General features: G+C 46.1%; 1 protein-coding gene across 1 annotated transcript; it reads left to right on the forward strand.

The window, feature by feature from the left end:
* Positions 1–10,129: 10,129 nt before the first annotated feature.
* On the forward strand, positions 10,130–18,425 carry SLC35A2 (solute carrier family 35 member A2). The gene is made up of 4 exons (XM_033172796.1): positions 10,130–10,254; positions 12,938–13,120; positions 14,596–14,747; positions 15,722–18,425. The coding sequence occupies exons 1-4, from the start codon at positions 10,197–10,199 to the stop codon at positions 16,460–16,462; spliced, it is 1,134 nt and encodes a 377-aa protein (XP_033028687.1). The 5' UTR covers positions 10,130–10,196; the 3' UTR covers positions 16,463–18,425.
* The last annotated feature ends 439 nt before the right edge of the window (positions 18,426–18,864 follow it).

Genomic DNA, 18,864 nt, shown 5'->3' on the forward strand with positions numbered 1-18,864 from the left:
AAGTACTGGCGAGGATTCAAATTTTAGTATTTGTCGGAAACCCAGCAACTATCAACCCTATCGTGCAAGTTTTCACCAAAATGCCAGTAATACAATTTGGGTCAAATTCAATTTCTAATAAAGTCGCAGCATTTATGCATCATTATTCTTGCATTAAAGAGAAATAACTGTACCCCAGGCAAAGAAAACTGGTAGCTAATGCCCCCTTTATCTACAGGATTTAAGGGTACATTCATCTATTCCAAAATGTATCACAAATGTGGGTTATTACGATTTGGTGTGGCCCCGCTCTGGTCATTAGTGGAACAATCAGCCACCCCCTTATGTACGAGTCAAAATGGCCAGAGAGTCGGGATTCATAACATTTCAAATATTTCCTCAGTCATTTTAGCCTTACCATTAGCAGACAAAATCTTCTGCCCTTTATGTACAGGAAAAAATGGTCCAGGCTGATCCTTCCTAATTCTGAATATGTATGCACTTAAACATTTGCTGGACTTTTTTAGCTTAAAATTGGCCGACAAAATGGTGAAAACCTCTCCTCACTCCAACGCCTCTACCATTGCGATCAGTAAATTCATCCTCAAAATGCCTTATTTGCTTTTTCACACCGAAATCAGCAAGGCAACTATTACAGACAAAGGAAGGCGTTTCATGCGTCAGGTCTTAAAATGAGTATTCTAAATGAGAGTTCTACCTTAGAAACGTAAGTACTGGCGAGAATTCAAATTTTAGTATTTGTCGGAAACCCAGCGACTATCAACCCTATCGTGCAAGTTTTCACCAAAATGCCAGTAATACAATTTGGGTCAAATTCAATTTCTAACAAAGTCGCAGCATTTATGCATCATTTTTCCTGCATCAAAGAGAAATACCTGTACCCCAGGCAAAGAAAATTGGTAGCTAATGCCCCCTTTATCTACAGGATTTAAGGGTATAGTCATCTATTCCAAAATGTATCACAAATGTGGGTTATTACGATTTGGTGTGGCCCCGCTCTGGTCATTAGTGGAACAATCAGCCACCCCCTTTTGTATGAGTCAAAATGGCCAGAGAGTCGGGATTCATAACATTTCAAATATTTCCTCAGTCATTTTAGCCTTACCATTAGCAGACAAAATCTTCTGCCCTTTATGTACAGGAAAAAATGGTCCAGGCTGATCCTTCCTAATTCTGAATATGTATGTACTTAAACATTTGCTGGACTTTTTTGCTTAAAAATGGCCGACAAAATGGTGAAAACCTCTCCTCACTCCAACGCCTCTACCATTGCGATCAGTAAATTCATCCTCAAAATGCCTTATTTGCTTTTTCACACCGAAATCACAAGGCAACTATTACAGACAAAGGAAGCCATTTCATGCATCAGCTCTTAAAATGAGTATTCTAAATAAGAATTCTACCTTAGAAACAGAAGTACTGGCGAGGATTCAAATTTTAGTATTTGTCAGAAACCCAGCGACTATCAACCCTATCGTGCAAGTTTTCACCAAAATGCCAGTAATACAATTTGGGTCAAATTCAATTTCTAATAAAGTCGCAGCATTTATGCATCATTATTCTTGCATTAAAGAGAAATACCTGTACCCCAGGCAAAGAAAATTGGTAGCTAATGCCCCCTTTATCTACAGGATTTAAGGGTACAGTCATCTATTCCAAAATGTATCACAAATGTGGGTTTTTACGATTTGGTGTGGCCCCACTCTGATCATTAGTGGAACAATCAGCCACCCCCTTATGTACGAGTCAAAATGGCCAGAGAGTCGGGATTCATAACATTTCAAATATTTCCTCAGTCATTTTAGCCTTACCATTAGCAGACAAAATCTTCTGCCCTTTATGTACAGGAAAAAATGGTCCAGGCTGATCCTTCCTAATTCTGAATATGTACTTAAACATTTGCTGGACTTTTTTGCTTAAAAATGGCCGACAAAATGGTGAAAACCTCTCCTCATTCCAATGCCTCTACCATTGCCATCCGTAAATTCATCCTCAAAATGCCTTATTTGCTTTTTCACACTGAAATCAGCAAGGCAACTGTTATAGACAAAGGAAGCTGTTTCATGCATCAGGTCTTAAAATGAGTGGTACGTCTACATATGAACGGGATCTGTTCCAGAGCCCCGTTCATACCCTGAGAAGTCTGCAACCCGCAGCCCCGCTTCTGCCCACGCGCGGGTTGCGATTCGGCGCGCATGCATGTGACGTCACTGTGCATGCTCGACCTGCTGAAACCGGAAGTACTCCGTTCTGTTACTTCGGGTTCGGCGCGTTTGTATCCCATGTCATTCGCAACCTGCAATGAACGCAACACGAGGTACGACTGTATTCTAAATGGGTATTCTACCTTAGGAACGGAAGTACTGGCGAGGATCCAAAATGCTGGTATTTTTGGAGCCTTCTCTATTTATACATATCTGAAGGAACTAAAACTAAACAATATTTTGGTGACCCTCAACTGCAGTTTCCCAGTAACTCCAATTAGGTATAATACTCTCACCCTTGGTTGGTTGCTTTTTGCTGCTGCTCCTTGTGGCTTTTTCAGCTATTTCCCCCTTTTTGCTTCCCCCACCACTACTCCTTGGAAGCCACATTATAAATAAAATGAAGTTCTGCCCATTAGCAAAGGAGCTTATCTGTAGTTCCCAAGAAGCTACAGTGGTGCCCCCCTAGACGAATGCCTCACTAGACGAAAAACTCGTTAGACGAACGGCATTTGTCTAGCGGAAGCTGCCCCGCAAGACGAAAAAGTAAATGGGGCTGCTTCGCAAGACGAAAAATGTTCGTCTTTTTTTTTTTGTTTTCGTTTAGCGGAGCGCGGCTGTCATTGCCGCTTCGCTAGACGAAAAAACTGCTAGACGAAAAAATTCGTAGAACGAATTATTTTCGTCTAGCGGGGCACCACTGTATCACAAAATGGCTGCAAAGGGAACTTGAGCTAACATGAAATTAAATGGAACTATGTTGTCTTCTCCCCCTCCTCTTTGCTCTTTATCACATGCACAGCTTTTCCTCCCTGGATCCCCCTACCCTTCTCAATTATAGGTCTTACCTGTGTTAAAATCTTACCAGTCTTTGTTTTTCCAAGTTCTGGAGAGATGTTCTGGAGCAAGTGGTCGCAGACCAGATCCAGGTGCTCTTGGAAGAAGCTGCTTTTCTGGATCCATTTCAATCAGGGTTGAGGCTTGCTTTTGGCACAGGAACTGCCTTGGTTGCCCTGTACGATGAGCTCTGTTAAGAGACAAGGGAAGCCGCTCAGCGACCCGGAGTGCCTTCCATCAGCTTCGGCTGGTGCCCCTATCTGGATACGCCCCTCTCTGGACAGGGATCGCCTGACTACCATTGCCTAAGCTCTGGTAACCCGTTATTGGGTTGTTCTTTTTGTTTTGATTTTGTGTATTGGATATTTTATGTGAACCGCCCTTAGTCCTTTGGGTATAGGGTGTGACGGATTGGCCCTAAGATGGAGGAGGTATGGAGGTATGACAGCCCAGCGCCGAAAGTGTTAAGCCACCTTCGTTTGTGACGGACAGTTCATCCTTTGGGGGCGGGGCGACCCCCAGTTTAAAATGAGGGAACCGTTTTGGCAGTTGGAGAAGAGGGAGGGTGTGAGTGGTGACTGGAAGAAGAGGGGTGTGGGGCCAGGAGAGTGGTGATTAGGATAGGATAGGATGAAGATTAGTAATAAATAATAATAATAATAATAATAATAATAATAATTAATTAATTAATTAATTAATTTTTATTTATACCCCGCCCTTCCCAGCCAAAAACCGGGCTCAGAGCAGCTAACACTAATTAAAATCACAGCAAAAACATAAACACAATCAATTTAAAATAACAGATTAAAATACAAATTTAAAAATTCAATATTAAAACTGCAGTCTCAATTTTCAAATAACCCACCAATAGGCAGTTATACTGAAAGAGTTGATATTTTTGATGTAACTAAGCTGATGAAATATCGAAATACGTGAAGCACGATGTTCTGAAATAAATAAAGTCTTGTTTTTTTCTGTTGAGCCAAGAGAAAAGAGGCATTTATTTGGGCCAGCGATATATGGATGCTCATGAAGAGGTGAACTCAGAGAAAAGGCAAAACTAACCGGCAGGGTGATAGTTTGTATCTTAGAGTTTCCCTCAGGAGGGGCAAAAGGGCAGAAACCTCAGTAAGGCTACACAGTTACTAAAAGGGTTTAGATAACTGATGCAGTGGGGGAATCTAATGAGAGAGAGAGCCCCAGAACTGATAGAGCTGAGAGGTATTCTCAACCCAGGAGCCCAGAGCTATATATATACATATAAAACAGGCCATGACAGCTGGACAAGAGAACCCCGTTACCAAGTCATCCCTAGTTATAATAAAAGGGGGATTATCCTCACAGACGGACCTCAAGGATCGAGGCGGGGTGTATGGAAAGGAGTGACCCTGAACACCTCAGAAGGTATAGAAATTAAATAAATAATAAAAGTAATAATGATAACAATAACTTTAGCAACAGAAGCGGCAGCCTTCTTTTTATGAAACGGCTTCTCCAGTTGCCTTCTGTTTTCTGCAATTATTCTTTACTCTGCTTGAAGCAGACTTGGAGCCAGTTTGGTGTAGTGGTTAAGAGTGGTAGACTCGTAATCTGGTGAACCGGGTTCGTGTCTCCACTCCTCCACATGCAGCTGCTGGGTGACCTTGGGCTAGTTACACTTTTCTGAAGTCTCTCAGCCCCACTCACCTCACAGAGTGTTTGTTGTGGGGGAGGAAGGGAAAGGAGAATGTTAGCCGCTTTGAGACTCCTTCGGGTAGTGATAAAGCGGGATATCAAATCCAAAACTCTTCTTCATATCCACCTCCCCTTTCCTCTGCTCCTTCGTACATCCAAAGACTCGTTGGTCGAAAGGTAGTAAATAAACTTGCTTTCGCCCCTCACGTTCTTTCATTTGTCTTGGCTTTTCTAGTCATCAGGTGTATCTGCTTTTCTTGATTCTCTTTAAAATCTTCATCTTGGTATTTTTTTTTATGAGTTTTCAGTTTAAATTTTACTTGGCTAAGCTTTCTTTTGGGGGCTTTCTCAAAGTCCGTCATCTGTCCACAATCTACCCTCCCTGTTTTATTATGATTAATTCTTTGTTGGTCTTCTATTTTCTTTCAGTTTCCTTTTAATTTAAAATGTATTGCCAACTATGGAGATCACAAGTGAACATTTGTTGTATCTCTTTTTAAAGTTGTAAATAACAACTTCAGCTCTGACCAGTGAGAGGGCTAAAACCTGGGACAGTCTCACTCACTAGACTCTGGCTCGCTCCTTCCACCACCTGTCAGTCATAATGACACATAAAAAAGTCCCTTGGCACATTAATACAGTGGATACAAATGTGTTGGTTTTCAACATAGGATCATTGCGCATGGGTGAGAAATTAGTACCGGCCCCACTCCCTAATAAAAGGGTTGCTGGGGTGCCAACTTGAATAAAATATGGGGGGCAGGCAGACGGGCGGTAAGCCCTGCCCTACATAGTCACATGACACACCACACACAATTAAATGGCAATGCCCATCAACTTGGGGGGCGAGTTTCCTGGCCCCCTCAAATATTTTTGTGGGGGGGGGGGCTTAAGAGGAGTTAGCTCCTAATCTGGGGTATGTTTCATTCCTGGATCCATGTCTTTGTTTGCTTGGCAATGTGTAGCACCTGTGCCTTTTAATGACATTTTGCCCATGTATCACACTGATCTGAGCATTAAAGATTTTGGTAGACACTGCAGCCTGAGTTTGAATTCTTCTTTGAGTGGGAGCCAGGAAACTCGCCTCCGCAGTTTGCTTTTTTGGAGGTTCTCCTTGTGGGAGGGGCCCCAGGGCCCCAAAATGGATAGCCTATCACTTTAAGAAAATGCTAAGAAACTGTTAAAGCTATCTATCTATCTATCTATCTATCTATCTATCTATCTATCTATCTATCTACAAGCAACATTAAAAATTGCCAACTATGGAGATCACAAGTGGAAATTTGTTGTATCTCTTTTTAAAGTTGTAAATAACAACTTCAGCTCTGAGCAGTAAGAGGGCTGAAACCAGTATTATTGCCAGGGACAGTCAGTGGTGGAGGTAGCCGCTCGGGCGCCTGGGGCGCGAGCTTCCCATAGGGGTGGGGCGAGGCGAGGCACCTCTAGGGGCAGGGCGCATCATGGGGTCTCCAGAGTCTACCTGCCTCCTCCCACTTGGTCGCCCTGCAGCTTGGGGGGGGGGGAGGCAGCAGGCAGACCATTTGGGCAGCGTGGAGCCCGCGCATGCCCAAGCCACTGTGTCTCTCCCAGGAGAGACGCATGGCTCGGGCACACTGCAGGGCCCAGGGTGAGTGCCGGCCGACATTTTGTCACCCCCCCCCAGTGGTGACTCCTGGGGCGGCCCGGCACCTACCACACACCCCTTCCTCCGCCCCTGGTTGCAGGGCTATCAGAAGAGTGACCGTGGTCAAACATGGAATATTGTGGTTGAGACCCGCCCCCCCCCCGAAGAACCAAAAAAATGTGAGCCACGGATCCATTTCGTTTATAACAAATTATTTATTTAGCCAAAATAAATACAGAGGGTTTTTGCACCATTTGTTCCCTACCGGGATGGGGCTTTGCGAACCATTGGAGCAATGGAGAGACAAGTAACCAGTCATTTTGGTTTCCTCTTCTTGGCAGGCCTATTCACACAACATGTGCATGGTTGGTCCTTAATGCAGGAGCCGGGAAGCTGTGAGCCTCCAGACGTTGGAAGCCAGCTCCCATCCTCAGCCCCAGGCAGCATGGATGAGGGAAGCTGTAGGCCAACAACAACACCTCACATCTCAGAATACAGTGGTACCTCGGGTTAAGAACTTAGTTCGTTCTGGAGGTCTGTTCTTAATCTGAAACTGTTCTTAACCTGAGGTACCACTTTAGCTAATGGGGCCTCCCACTGTTGCTACGCAATTTCTGTTCTTATCCTGAAGCAAAGTTCTTAACCCGAGGTACTATTTCTGGGTTAGCAGAGTCTGTAACCTGAAGTGTCTGTAACCCGAGGTACCACTGTATATGGAAAATAACTGTGTACAGCTGAAAATGCTGGCAGCGTGAAGATAAATTAAACAGAGTAAATAAAGTGGTACCTCGACGTACGAGCGACTCGACTTCCATATTTTTCGACTTCCGAATGACCTCCGGAAGCGGAAAAATGGCCGCCGCTTCTGAAATTTTCAACTTACGAAGGGAAAGCGGCGGCACGATACCCCAACTTACGAAAATTTGAATGCGCTTTTTTCGACTTCCGAATTTTTTCCCGTTGCAATATGGCGCCTAAGTCGAGGTACCACTGTAATGCTTGATGGATGTAAAAGTGGAAAATTGATTTGAATGGTTATAGTAAAATATGCAGGGATATAGGATATGTAAAATGAACCATGGAAAGAGGAGGGAAGTCATTGGATATTTTAAAGTTTGTAAAATGTTTATTTGAAATTGTAAAACATTAAATTTAAATACACACACACACACACACACACACACACACACACATATATTTGTTGTTGTTGTTCAGTCGTTCAGTCGTGTCTGACTCTTCGTGACCCCATGGACCAGAGCACGTCAGGCACCCCTATCCTTCACTGCCTCCCGCAGTTTGGCCAAATTCATGTTAGTAGCTTCGAGAACACTGTCCAACCATCTCATCCTCTGTCGTCCCCTCCTCCTTGTGCCCTTCATCTTTCCCAACATCAGGGTATTTTCTAGGGAGTCTTCTCTTCTCATGAGGTGGCCAAAGTACTGGAGCCTCAACTTCAGGTTCTGTCCTTCTAGTGAGCACTCAGGGCTGATTTATTTGAGAATGGATAGGTTTGATCTTCTTGCAGTCCACGGGACTCTCAAGAGTCTCCTCCAGCACCATAATTCAAAAGCATCAATTCTTCGGCAATCAGCCTTCTTTATGGTCCAGCTCTCACTTCCGTACATTACTACTGGGAAACCCATAGCTTTAACTATACGGACCTTTGTCGGCAAGGTGATGTCTTTCCTTTTTAAGATGCTGTCTAGGTTTGTCATTGCTTTTCTCCCAAGAAGCAGGCGTCTTCTAATTTCGTGACTGCTGTCACCATCTGCAGTGATCATGGAACCCAAGAAAGTGAAATCTCTCACTGCCTCCATTTCTTCCCCTTCTATTTGCCAGGAGGTGATGGGACCAGTGGCCATGATCTTAGTTTTTTTGATATATGTATGTATGTAAAAGGTGGATGTTTGTGACTGTTCGATCTTCTCCGTAACCGCTTGACCGATTCCATTGAAATTTGGACACAATGTTACATGGCCATATGGGAGTGTTTGTACGTGCTTTCATTGTACAGATAGCACTTCTTTCACAGGTAAAAACGTGGTTTTATGCAAAAAAAAATAATAGCGCCCTACAGTGGACATTAAAACCACAGACGTCATTTCATTTCACCACCCCACCACACCCACCCCGCCCTGCCTCCCCCTCCTCTGCCTACATCATCACCACCCTCCCCCTACTCCTCCTCCTCCTACAAACCACCGTAGTCGACGCCCTCTTTGTGTCATGCATCTACATAAATAAAAATGTAAATGTTTGTTTGTTCAATACCTCAAATCTCAGAAAGTCCTTGACCAATTGATTTGAAATTTTGACACAACGTTGCATTCCAATCCAGGAGTGTCTTTATGTAAAAATATTACATAAATATCACACCTGTGACAGGTAAAAACTTGATTTTTGGCAAAAAAGCGCCATCTACTGGATGCAAAAGCAGCACACGGTAATATCATTGGTCGTGTGCGTGGGGGGGGGGGGCGGAGCCAGCTTTTTTGACAGAAGAGCCGTTTATGAGGGAGGAAGACCATGGAGCCTCTCCGCTGGGACAGGAGGCAGGCGGGAATTCAACGGGAGAAGCTGTGGGGAGGCAGGCGAAAACGGGGGGAGACAGAGAGGAGGCAGGCGGGAGTTCAACAGGAGAAGTTGTGGGGAGGCAGGCGGGAGTTCAACAGGAGAAGCTGTGGGGAGGCAGGCAAGACTTCAACGGGAGAAGCTGTGGGGTGGCAGGCAAAAACGGGGGGAAAGACGGAGAGGAGGCAGGCGGGAGTTCAACAGAAGCAGTGGGGAGGCAGGCAAGAGTTCAACGGGAGAAGCTGTGGAGAGGCAGGTGAAAATGGGGGGGGGGAACGGAGAGGAGGCAGGCGGGAGTTCAATGGGAGAAGTTGTGGGGAGGCAGGTGAAAACGGTGTCTACTTCCAGTACCAAATGAGCCACAGCAACGTGTGGCAGGGTACAGCTAGTTATATATAAAAAAGACTTGGGAGATCCAGAGTTCAAATCCCCACTAGGCCATGAAGTTTACTGGGTGAGACCTTGTGAACCAGTCCCTGTCTCTCAGACTAACCTACCTCACAGGGTTGTTGTGAGGATTAAATGAGAAGGGGGAGAACCACGCATGCCCCCTGGAGCTCTGGGTATGGGGGAAGGTGGGGTATACATGCAGTGAAATAAATGAACAGATGACCTTCTTGTAGTGTATTTTCCCATTTGCTTTTAAGGAAATGCAGTCTGTGTGTGATGGGAAGGGACTGCGAAACTGAAAGCAGTAGCAGGACTGGGGAAGTGGAAGGGAAAACAGCTGGAGGGCCCCCCAATTCTTTTATTTCACAAGATTTATATACCATTGATTGATTGATTGATTGATTGATTGATTGATTTCTCCCGCTCTGGAGGGCAGGACCCGAACCAATGGCTTCAAGTTACTAGAAAGGAGATTCCGACTAAACATCAGAAACAAATTTCTGGAACTCGTGAGGCTTGTGGACTCTCCTTCCTTGGAGGTTTTTGATCAGTCAGGGATGCTTTCGCTGAGATTCCTGCTGTGCAGGGGGTCAGACTCGATGACCCTCGAGGGTCTCTTCCAACTCTATAGTTTTATGTCTCTATGGTTCTCAGCGGGCGGCCCCGCCTCCTTCCTCTATCCGCGGAGTCCTCCGGAAGGAGCAGGGCCGCTGCGGCCGCTCCCTCGCACGGCCTTTCCATCCTCCCTCTCCATGGCTTCGCATCCTCGCACCCTCCCTCTCCATGGCCTTTCCGCACTTCCCGACCCGCTCCTCGGAAGCGGAAGTGCGTCGGGACGGTGGGATGCGGAAGTGCCGGCTGCGGCGGGGGGACTCGGTTGCCCGGCGGTTGCCACCATGGCAGCGGCTGGGGGCTCGGGGAGCGGCGGCGGCGGGAGCCCGGCGGCCGCAGGAGGTGAGAGTTGGGGGGCTAGGGGGAGACGGTGAGGGGCGCGACATCCCCCTCGCCTCAACGCCCAGCATCCTGCCGTGGGGCTGGGCTGCGGAGGGCAGGCGGATAAGGGGGGGGACAGGAGTCCCTTTGAGGCCGGGTCTCTCTCTCTCTCTCTCTCTCTCTCTCTCTCTACGTGTATCATACAGACAGTTAGATATATAGATGCCTCTCTCGCTCCCGATAGACATACCAATATGTATGTATATATGAGAGAGACATTGGTATGTCTATAGGGAGAGAGAGGCATATACTGGGCTAGCCAGAGAGAGAGAGAGAGAGAGCTAGCCATATATATAGTACCTATAATATAGACACACACACACACATATGGCTGTTGGTGAGCAACAAGGAAAGAATGCTATGCTGTCCTTCTCTGCAGGTCGAGGGTGAATTTTAGGGCACAGAGGAAGAGTAGGAGTATTTTAGCCATTTTGGTTGGGGTCCTGGAAGTGTGAATCCCTGTAGGAAAGTCTGTCCCCATGTTATGCTGCAAATCCCACTTTAAAAGCTAGAGGGAGAGCTCAAAGAAATATGAAAGGGAAGCCTTAGGTAGCCATGGTGAGCTAGGCGAGAGTGTATTTCATTATAATTTTGATAACGGTTTCTAGTGTGATGGAGGATTTGTGATCAGAATGAATAGAAATGGTAATAGCTACTAACGAAAAGAAGATCTGGAAGGCTGGCTTACCAACTGGTAACTCTGATGATGTGTAAAAAGTTCCGCCTTCACTTTAAAAGGAATTATACCTCTGACTACCAGATTCTGGGGACAAACGTTAGGAGGTCATCATCATTGCCATGTCCATCCCCTGTGGGAGGTGGGTTGCTGAACAAAACCAGCCTTCATTATACTCCTTTAAGGCTGTTATTCTTAACTGTTACTTCTGCAGTCCTATTAGGACGTCATAGGTGGCTCCAGGAACTCAGACGGGGAATACCTGTACAGCTGTTTATTGTAATTATTTCCATAGCTTGTATTAGGCTTCTTGCTATTTGTCTTTCTCTTTCAGGAAGCAGGTGGCTACACTTTGCTGTTCATAGGAATGTAGTTCAGCAAGCTGTGGCTTTGCCATTTTTCTGTCCCCACTTCCTGCTAGGTCTGCTTGTGTCTCCCATGGCAGGTGCAAGATATTGTTTGCTGAGGCAAGCAGAGCAGGATGTCAGCTCTCTAGGATCCGGTTTGTGCGTCAGAACAGTGGGGTGGAAAACCCTGACCTTTCGCATGCTACTGGAGCTCTGAGATTGGATTAGTAGATGTGAAGTATTGCAAGAGGGGTGGGATTTTGCTCAGCTGGGAAGTTTATCTAATACTCTATGGTAGTAATTCCATTTGCCAGTTAGATTGGAAAGAAACCTTATGATTCTCCTTTGATGCCAGCAGCCAGGTGATCAGGTGAGCCTCCAGCAGCAGATGGTGCAGGAAACGATTAGCGGTCATAAATGCAGGACTTGCCTTCATCCCAAAAATCTCTGGGCCCTTTATTTTAATTCACGTTTACCTTTTTCCACTACTGTATTTATTTATTTATTTCCAACTTTACAAAGTACATCAACTTCAGTACCAACAGCAAAAGTTATAACATCAACTATAAAACTTGAGACCACTTTGTTACTTTATCATTTTTGTTAGTCATCCCCTAACGCATCTCATTCTCTACCACCTTAGATGCCTTAGGACAGGTACGTTCAACTCCCTAGAGGCTGCGATCTACTCCCAGCATAAAACAACCGGCAGTGATCTACCCATTGGGGGGGGGGGAAGCAAAGTTGTTGAGCTTTTTTATGGGGAAGGGGGGATACCAAAGCTGTTGAGCTTTTTTGGGGGGGACATAAACCGCTAAAAAAAATTCATGACGCTAACAAGCAGACGACGCAAAAAAGACTGTTATCAGCAATAACCGCCCATTTCATGGACAAAATGATGACGGTGGGGAGCGGAGACTTCCAGCACAATTCTTTTTACAGCCGCCAATCAAAAGGGAGCCCGCGATCGATCACGATCATTCGGTGATCGACCTTTCGATCACGATTGACCTGTTGGACGTCGCTGCCTAAGGACATCATTCCATGGATTTCCATGAGTCTGGGGCGTCCTTATACTTCCCTCTGTTTTGTTTAAATGTTTGATAAAGGAGTCCTCCCTGCGCCCCCACCACACAGAAAGCACCCATACTAAGTTCATGTTTGCCAATACCTGGCTTGTTTCAAACACGGTCTTAGTGTGCCAAGACTTTAGTGCTCTTGTCAGCAACTAGTTGTGTGACAGGATCACTTTCTGAGGAGATGGAGGCTGGTGGGCTAGGGCTTCCCTTTCCCCCATCTCCCAAAGTGTGTTATCGCCACAGGGTAGGCAACTGCAGTGGGGAGGCTGCTAACACTTGGGCAGTCTGGATGTAGCCCTACTCATGCCTGCCTCTGTGGTCACTGATGGACTCGGCCCTGGAGAACTCAGATTGCTCCCATTGTGTGGGGTTTTCCATGTTCTTCCTTGAACATCCCCAGCTTTGTTTTTGGAAGAGGTGGTAGTTCGCCAATCATCATCTCTCGTGTCTCCATTGTTCAAGCCTTGGTTGTGGTAGTTGCTTATTGCAGCTTTCCGCTGCAGGGTGAGATACTGAGCTAATCCCTACTTTTCTTTTCCCAGGTAACAGACGGCTGAAGTACATCAGCTTAGCTGTCTTGGTGGTTCAGAATGCCTCTCTCATCCTCAGTATCCGCTATGTGCGCACGCTGCCTGGGGACCGCTTCTTTGCCACTACTGCTGTGGTTATGGCTGAAATCCTTAAGGGAGTCACCTGCCTGCTGCTCATCTTCATTCAGAAAAAAGGTGGGGACTACTGTGCCTCAGAAGATGGAAACCCTTGCAGCAATCCTCCATTCCCAGCGCATTAGCCTGTGTTCACCGGCAGTCTTCCTGGGTGGATCATTGAGCTTTTGCTTTGGTGAAGACTAGTGCCTAGCTTGGAAAACTTGAATCTCTCTTGTTGTCTGTGATTTATTTCATTTAATTGTCCTTGCTCTGTCGTGCCTCTGGACTTGGCTCTCTATGACCATAATGCTATTGCTGTAAATATAAATGCATGATAGTATTTACACACACACACACACACACACACACACACACACACACAAACTTATTTCCCCCCTCTATCAAAAAACAAAAACTCAACCATACACTTAAATTAATAGGCCTTAGATTTGAAGTAAAAGGAAGTCATTAGTCATACATTGTATAATTAATCTACAGAACTGATAGCTCCAAGATGCGGGGGTAACCACTACCAATTCCTTTATAAAGAGAAATCTATGCCTTAGATTTGAAGTAAAAGAAAGTCATTAGTCACACATTGTATAATTAACCTACAGAACTAATAGCTCTAAGATGCGGGGGTAGCCACTGGCACCAGTTCCTTTATAAAGAGATTAGTTGAAAGATCTCTAGCTATTACCTACAGTAGCCAGCAGCATGCCTCTCACTGCCTGAGGGGATTGTAAATAGGGTGTTGGGTAGTAATAATAATAATAATTTATTATTTGTACCCCGCCCATCTGGCTGAGCTTCCCCAGCCACTCTGGGCAGCTCCCAAACGAATGTTAAAACAATACAGCATTAAATATTAAAAACGTCCCTAAACAGGGCTGCTTTCAGATGTCTCTTAAAAATAGGATAGCTGCTTATTTCTTTGACATCTGATGGAAGGGTGTTCCACAGGATGGGTGCCACTACCGAAAAGGCCCTCTGCCTGGTATTGCTTTCAGGGTCCACTTATGAACCTTCCTGAAGTGTTAGCCACTATTGGTAGACAAAATGTTGAGATCAGATGGGATGACCAACTGTGTAAATTCTTATGTTCTAATGCCTACTCCGTTTTGCACATTGTGGTCTAGGGATTGGTGCCCAGGCTGCTACCTGCCAAACTGGCACAGGCCCATTCACCTCCAGGGATTTCTACCATCCTCCCCATTATGAGCTTCAGATGCTTCTACCTTAGCCAAGGCCTTGGCTAAGTAGTACTTTGTACTCCCCCTCCCCGCCCCCGTGTGAATAGTAGCACTAGGCTCGTAACTGTGTGCTCACCATGAGGCAGGTGCATGGAGTGTCAAAGGCTCTGCTGCTGTTCAGACTAGAAAGTAAAGGATTCCTCTTGTATGTTGACTCATATAAGAGAGAGCTTGGTGGTTGCTCTGCCTAGCCATCATTACAGCCTCTTTCATCCCTTGTCAGTTTGAAATAATGTTAAAAACAACAGTATTTATTTCCAACCAAGACAGTGGTCTCTTTGTCTGTCTCTCCTTTCCCAGGTAACGTGAAACAGTTTGCTGCCTCCTTGTATGACTCGATTGTGGTGCAGTATATGGACACACTCAAACTCGCCGTGCCTTCTCTCATTTACACCCTCCAAAACAACCTCCAATATGTGGCCATCTCCAACCTGCCTGCAGCCACCTTCCAGGTGAGACACCAACTCTGGGACCCCCCAAGTAGTCTTAGGTCTTCCCTTGCAAGTTCTTCCAAAGAGGGTGCTCTACTCACTTTCATCCGCCCGCTTTATATAGATGCTCGCATCCTGTTCTTCCCACCTCCACAATGTTGAATGAAGCCATGAAGGGTGGGTATCCTGAGATGTGTTACAATAATTCATTAAAGCTCCTGCAGCAAGGTCTTAGTGAAGTCATGTGGAGGCGTCCAGAAATGTCCACTGCTGCTGTGTGGGACCATACCTATATTTCTTTTCCAAGCCTTGGCTAATAGTACACCCCTATCCTTACAGTGAGAGCCTTTGCCACAGACAGCTGTTCATTGGCAGTTATTCTATTCTCTGGCGGACAGAGGAACCCTGCATATTCTGTGCGCAGAAAAGCAGGATTATTTCATCTGTATAAATTATGCAAATTAACCAATTCAGCAGTTTTCTAAATGGGGGAAATTGTTCATTAAAAAAACTATTTTGTGTAATTCTGGTTCTGTTAGTTAGGGGAAAGAGCAAACTCTCCTTCTGGGTTCTTAGAACTTAGCAGGTATCGCCCACTTATTCTCATTGTTCCCACAGTCATAAAGGCTTGTATTTTTGCGCTCCGTCTCTACTTCCATGGAATTGCGGTATGCACACTCCTGGGTATGTGATTCTGAGCCTCTACCACTTCATTGGCTTTCAGGGGTTAAAGTGAGTTCATTTTGAATTGGTTAAACCAATGCCACACCATTTGCGAGCTTAGCTGAATTTCGTATATCGAGAACGGGATATGATCTGAAACGGAATCGGGGTACTAAACTGCAGTACTTTTGTCTGTTTTAGTAACAATGTGAACCTCTGTAGCTATCTAGATAATAGGGGTTGGGCCTATGCTGTTGGTCCCACCCTGGCTGGACGTTTTCCCTATCGCAGGGCATGCTGGGATGCCTACTAAACTGCACTGCCTTTCTCAGGTCACCTACCAACTGAAGATCCTCACCACAGCTGTCTTCTCTGTGCTGATGCTCCGCAAGAGCCTGTCCCGTCTCCAGTGGCTGTCCCTTGTGCTCCTTTTTGTCGGTGTGGCCATTGTCCAAGTGGAGCAGCAGCAGGCAGGGGGCAGATCGCCCCCTGGAGGCCAGGGAATGCAACAGAACTACATGGTGGGGCTTGTGGCCGTGGTGGTGTCATGCCTGTCATCTGGCTTTGCAGGAGTCTATTTTGAAAAGATCCTCAAGGGCAGCGCAGCCTCCGTCTGGCTACGTAACGTCCAACTAGGCATCTTCGGAACCTTGCTGGGGCTATTGGGGCTGTGGTCCACGGAGGGGGCAGCCGTGGCTGAGCGTGGATTCTTCTTTGGCTACACCCCACTTGTGTGGGGAGTGATCCTGAACCAAGCTTTTGGCGGCCTGCTGGTGGCTGTGGTGGTGAAATACGCTGACAACATCCTCAAGGGCTTTGCCACCTCCTTCTCCATCGTAGTGTCCACTGTGGCTTCCATCTACCTCTTTGACTTCCACCTCGACCTGCTCTTTGCTCTAGGAGCAGGGCTGGTCATAGGGGCTGTCTATCTATACAGCTTGCCCAAGGGACCTCTGGCCAGCCGCTCCTTAGCGGGGACAGCTACGGAGCACCAGGGCCACGCAGCACAGAGCAAGGAACTTCCTTCTGTGACTACAGATGGCTTCCTGTCCAAGTCAGTGTTGGTCAATTGAGAAGAAAAGAGCACATCCTCCATACCTGTTATTGGTTTCTTGTGAAGTTTCCACAACACTTGTCTTCCCCCTTCAATTTAAAGCTATCCCGCCTCTGATTCTCTCCTGCCTCGTGCTCATCTCTTCTTCTGCCCCCCCTTAACTTTGTGCTGACCACTCACCCACTTTCCCATTCCGCCCCCATCCCACTTCTTCCATTGCCAACTCAACTTCTCCAGCTTCTCCCTAACTCTTCAATGTTATGTCTGTTTCTCCACTATGCCTGTCTGGGGACAATCCCTGCCCCACCAACAGAAGCAGCTGAAGGGCAAAAGCTGCTTTGGAATCACCTGGGTCCTTTGCCTTGAGACCCACAAAACTCCCTCTTGTTTGGTCAGCAGGGAGCAAATCTACAAAGAGGTGTATTTTTGTATGAACACTCTGAATGAAGGATCCCGTCCAGCCACTGAAGGGGATGTGTATGTTGCTGCGGAGATCACGTGGCTGTGCATAAGCAGATAAGGGTGGAAGGAAAAACCTCATCTGCCATTGTGGAGCATACAAATGTTCTGGGTTGTTTGGGTTTTTTTTTAGTGTCGTTTCTAAAAATGCCACTTTTGAAGTGGTAGGATTTTGCTTGCTTACCACTGGCCGCTGGGAATCTGTTAAATTAATCTACTGTAGTAGATGAAAATTAAATGAGAAGAGTTCTGAGTGTGTGTGTGCCTGTGGGAGGGTGAGAGTTGCAGAATTTGTCTGTTTGTGAAGTGAGAAGAATTGAGAAGAGAAGAGAACCGCATGGGAAGTTGGTAGTGAGGGAGGGGGCTGCTAGGAGTCCTGGTTCTCTTCTTTCTCTGGCTCTGGGTGGGTAGTTGGAACTACTGGATCATAGCAGGATTGGAGCTGGGTTCTAGGCAACCTTAATTATTTCCTGCCCTCAGCATGTATTTAGTGTCTATAGTCTTTGAGGATCACTGGGTAAATGGAGGGGGAGCATGAATCACTAGTTACTAATGAAGATTTTCCTGTGGAAGACACTGCAGAACCAAACTGCAATCTGCTTGTCTCATTTAATGCTTGAAATAGCAGCAGTTGTGGGGGATGATGGGACAGGGATGTCCCTGGTTGACAGTGCACAGAGGACTGACTTGTACAGATGGGAGATCTAAGGGAGGTGGGAAATCTTCATAAACACTTGCCTTATACTGTGGCTCAACGGAGGTACCTGGGAACCCAAGACTTAAAACGCCTGGTACACTGGAATCGAATGGCTGCCACTAGGGTAGGGCAGAAAGCTGAAAACCGGCACCATTCAGGTTCTTTCATACCCTGCAGTGTAGAAAATTGGTTGGGTCTAAATTGCAACCAGGATTCCTTGCTAGCTTGGCAGCCTGCACAGTGTAAGGCCCACTGACTGTAGCGCAGCCATGTATTTGAGGGCTGCTAGGTGCTGGCCAGTCTGGTTTTGCGGTTCCAGGCAAGCAGCCAAAGCAGGTCATAGATCCCCTTGTGAGCTGCCATATGTGTTTGGTGGGCTGTGCTCAGCTTGGCGGATCACTGAGTTGTGCAAGCTGGAACCTGAAGGGTTAAGCCATGGAGGAGCAGGCACTGTGGGACTCGGGTGGTGGCAGCTGTGTCCATTTTGGTGCCTCACTTTCCCCAGCTCTGCTCATGGTGGGTTGAGGGTTGGTGGGACAGCAGCTGCCTTTTTAAGAATCCTTACACATTCTGTTCTGGCTGGAGCGATGTTTTGTGGGGAATCACTAAACCTCGAAAGGGTTTTTTTTTTGGCATTAGGTGTGTCAGTCAGGTTTCGTGCTGGGGTGGGAAGATAATCAAAAGTAACATGGTATGTGTATATATATATAAGGTTTTTAGATTGCTGATCATTTTTCTATGAATCCTGCTTTTTTACAGAAAAAAAGCCTGTACCGTTTGCCAATGTACATGAACCACAGATGAATAAAGAGAGTGTATTTATTTAGCCGTATTGCTTAATGATTGAGGAAGCCTCGGAAAGGACAGACCTTTGCCTCACTCACTGCATGCCTAACCCTATTAACACTGGGAGGTGCTTGGGGTGGTATTGGGGGGGGACTCTCAACGGATTGGGGCTCTGGGTCAGCCTTAAGGTAGACAAGGGGGCAAGGCTTGATTTTGAGCCAGGATCTGGAGAACAATCTTTTTTCAGTGCAGGGATTTAGCCTTGGAACACAGAAAGTAATAAAAGGAGTTGCAGCTGTTTGGGTTCGTGATGCTTTCCCCCTGAAAACATTAAAGTAGCCACAGCCAAAAGCTACAGCTGGGTTTAGGAAGAAATAGGGGTCTGCCTGCTGATTAAACGGATTCATGGTTGCTCAATTAAAGCTAAATATAGTTGCATTCTTAATAAATAGCTCTGAAAGAGAGGAAATCGTTTTCAT

The sequence above is a fragment of the Lacerta agilis genome, chromosome 16, assembly GCF_009819535.1.
Source record: "Lacerta agilis isolate rLacAgi1 chromosome 16, rLacAgi1.pri, whole genome shotgun sequence".
Lineage (NCBI taxonomy): Eukaryota > Metazoa > Chordata > Lepidosauria > Squamata > Lacertidae > Lacerta > Lacerta agilis.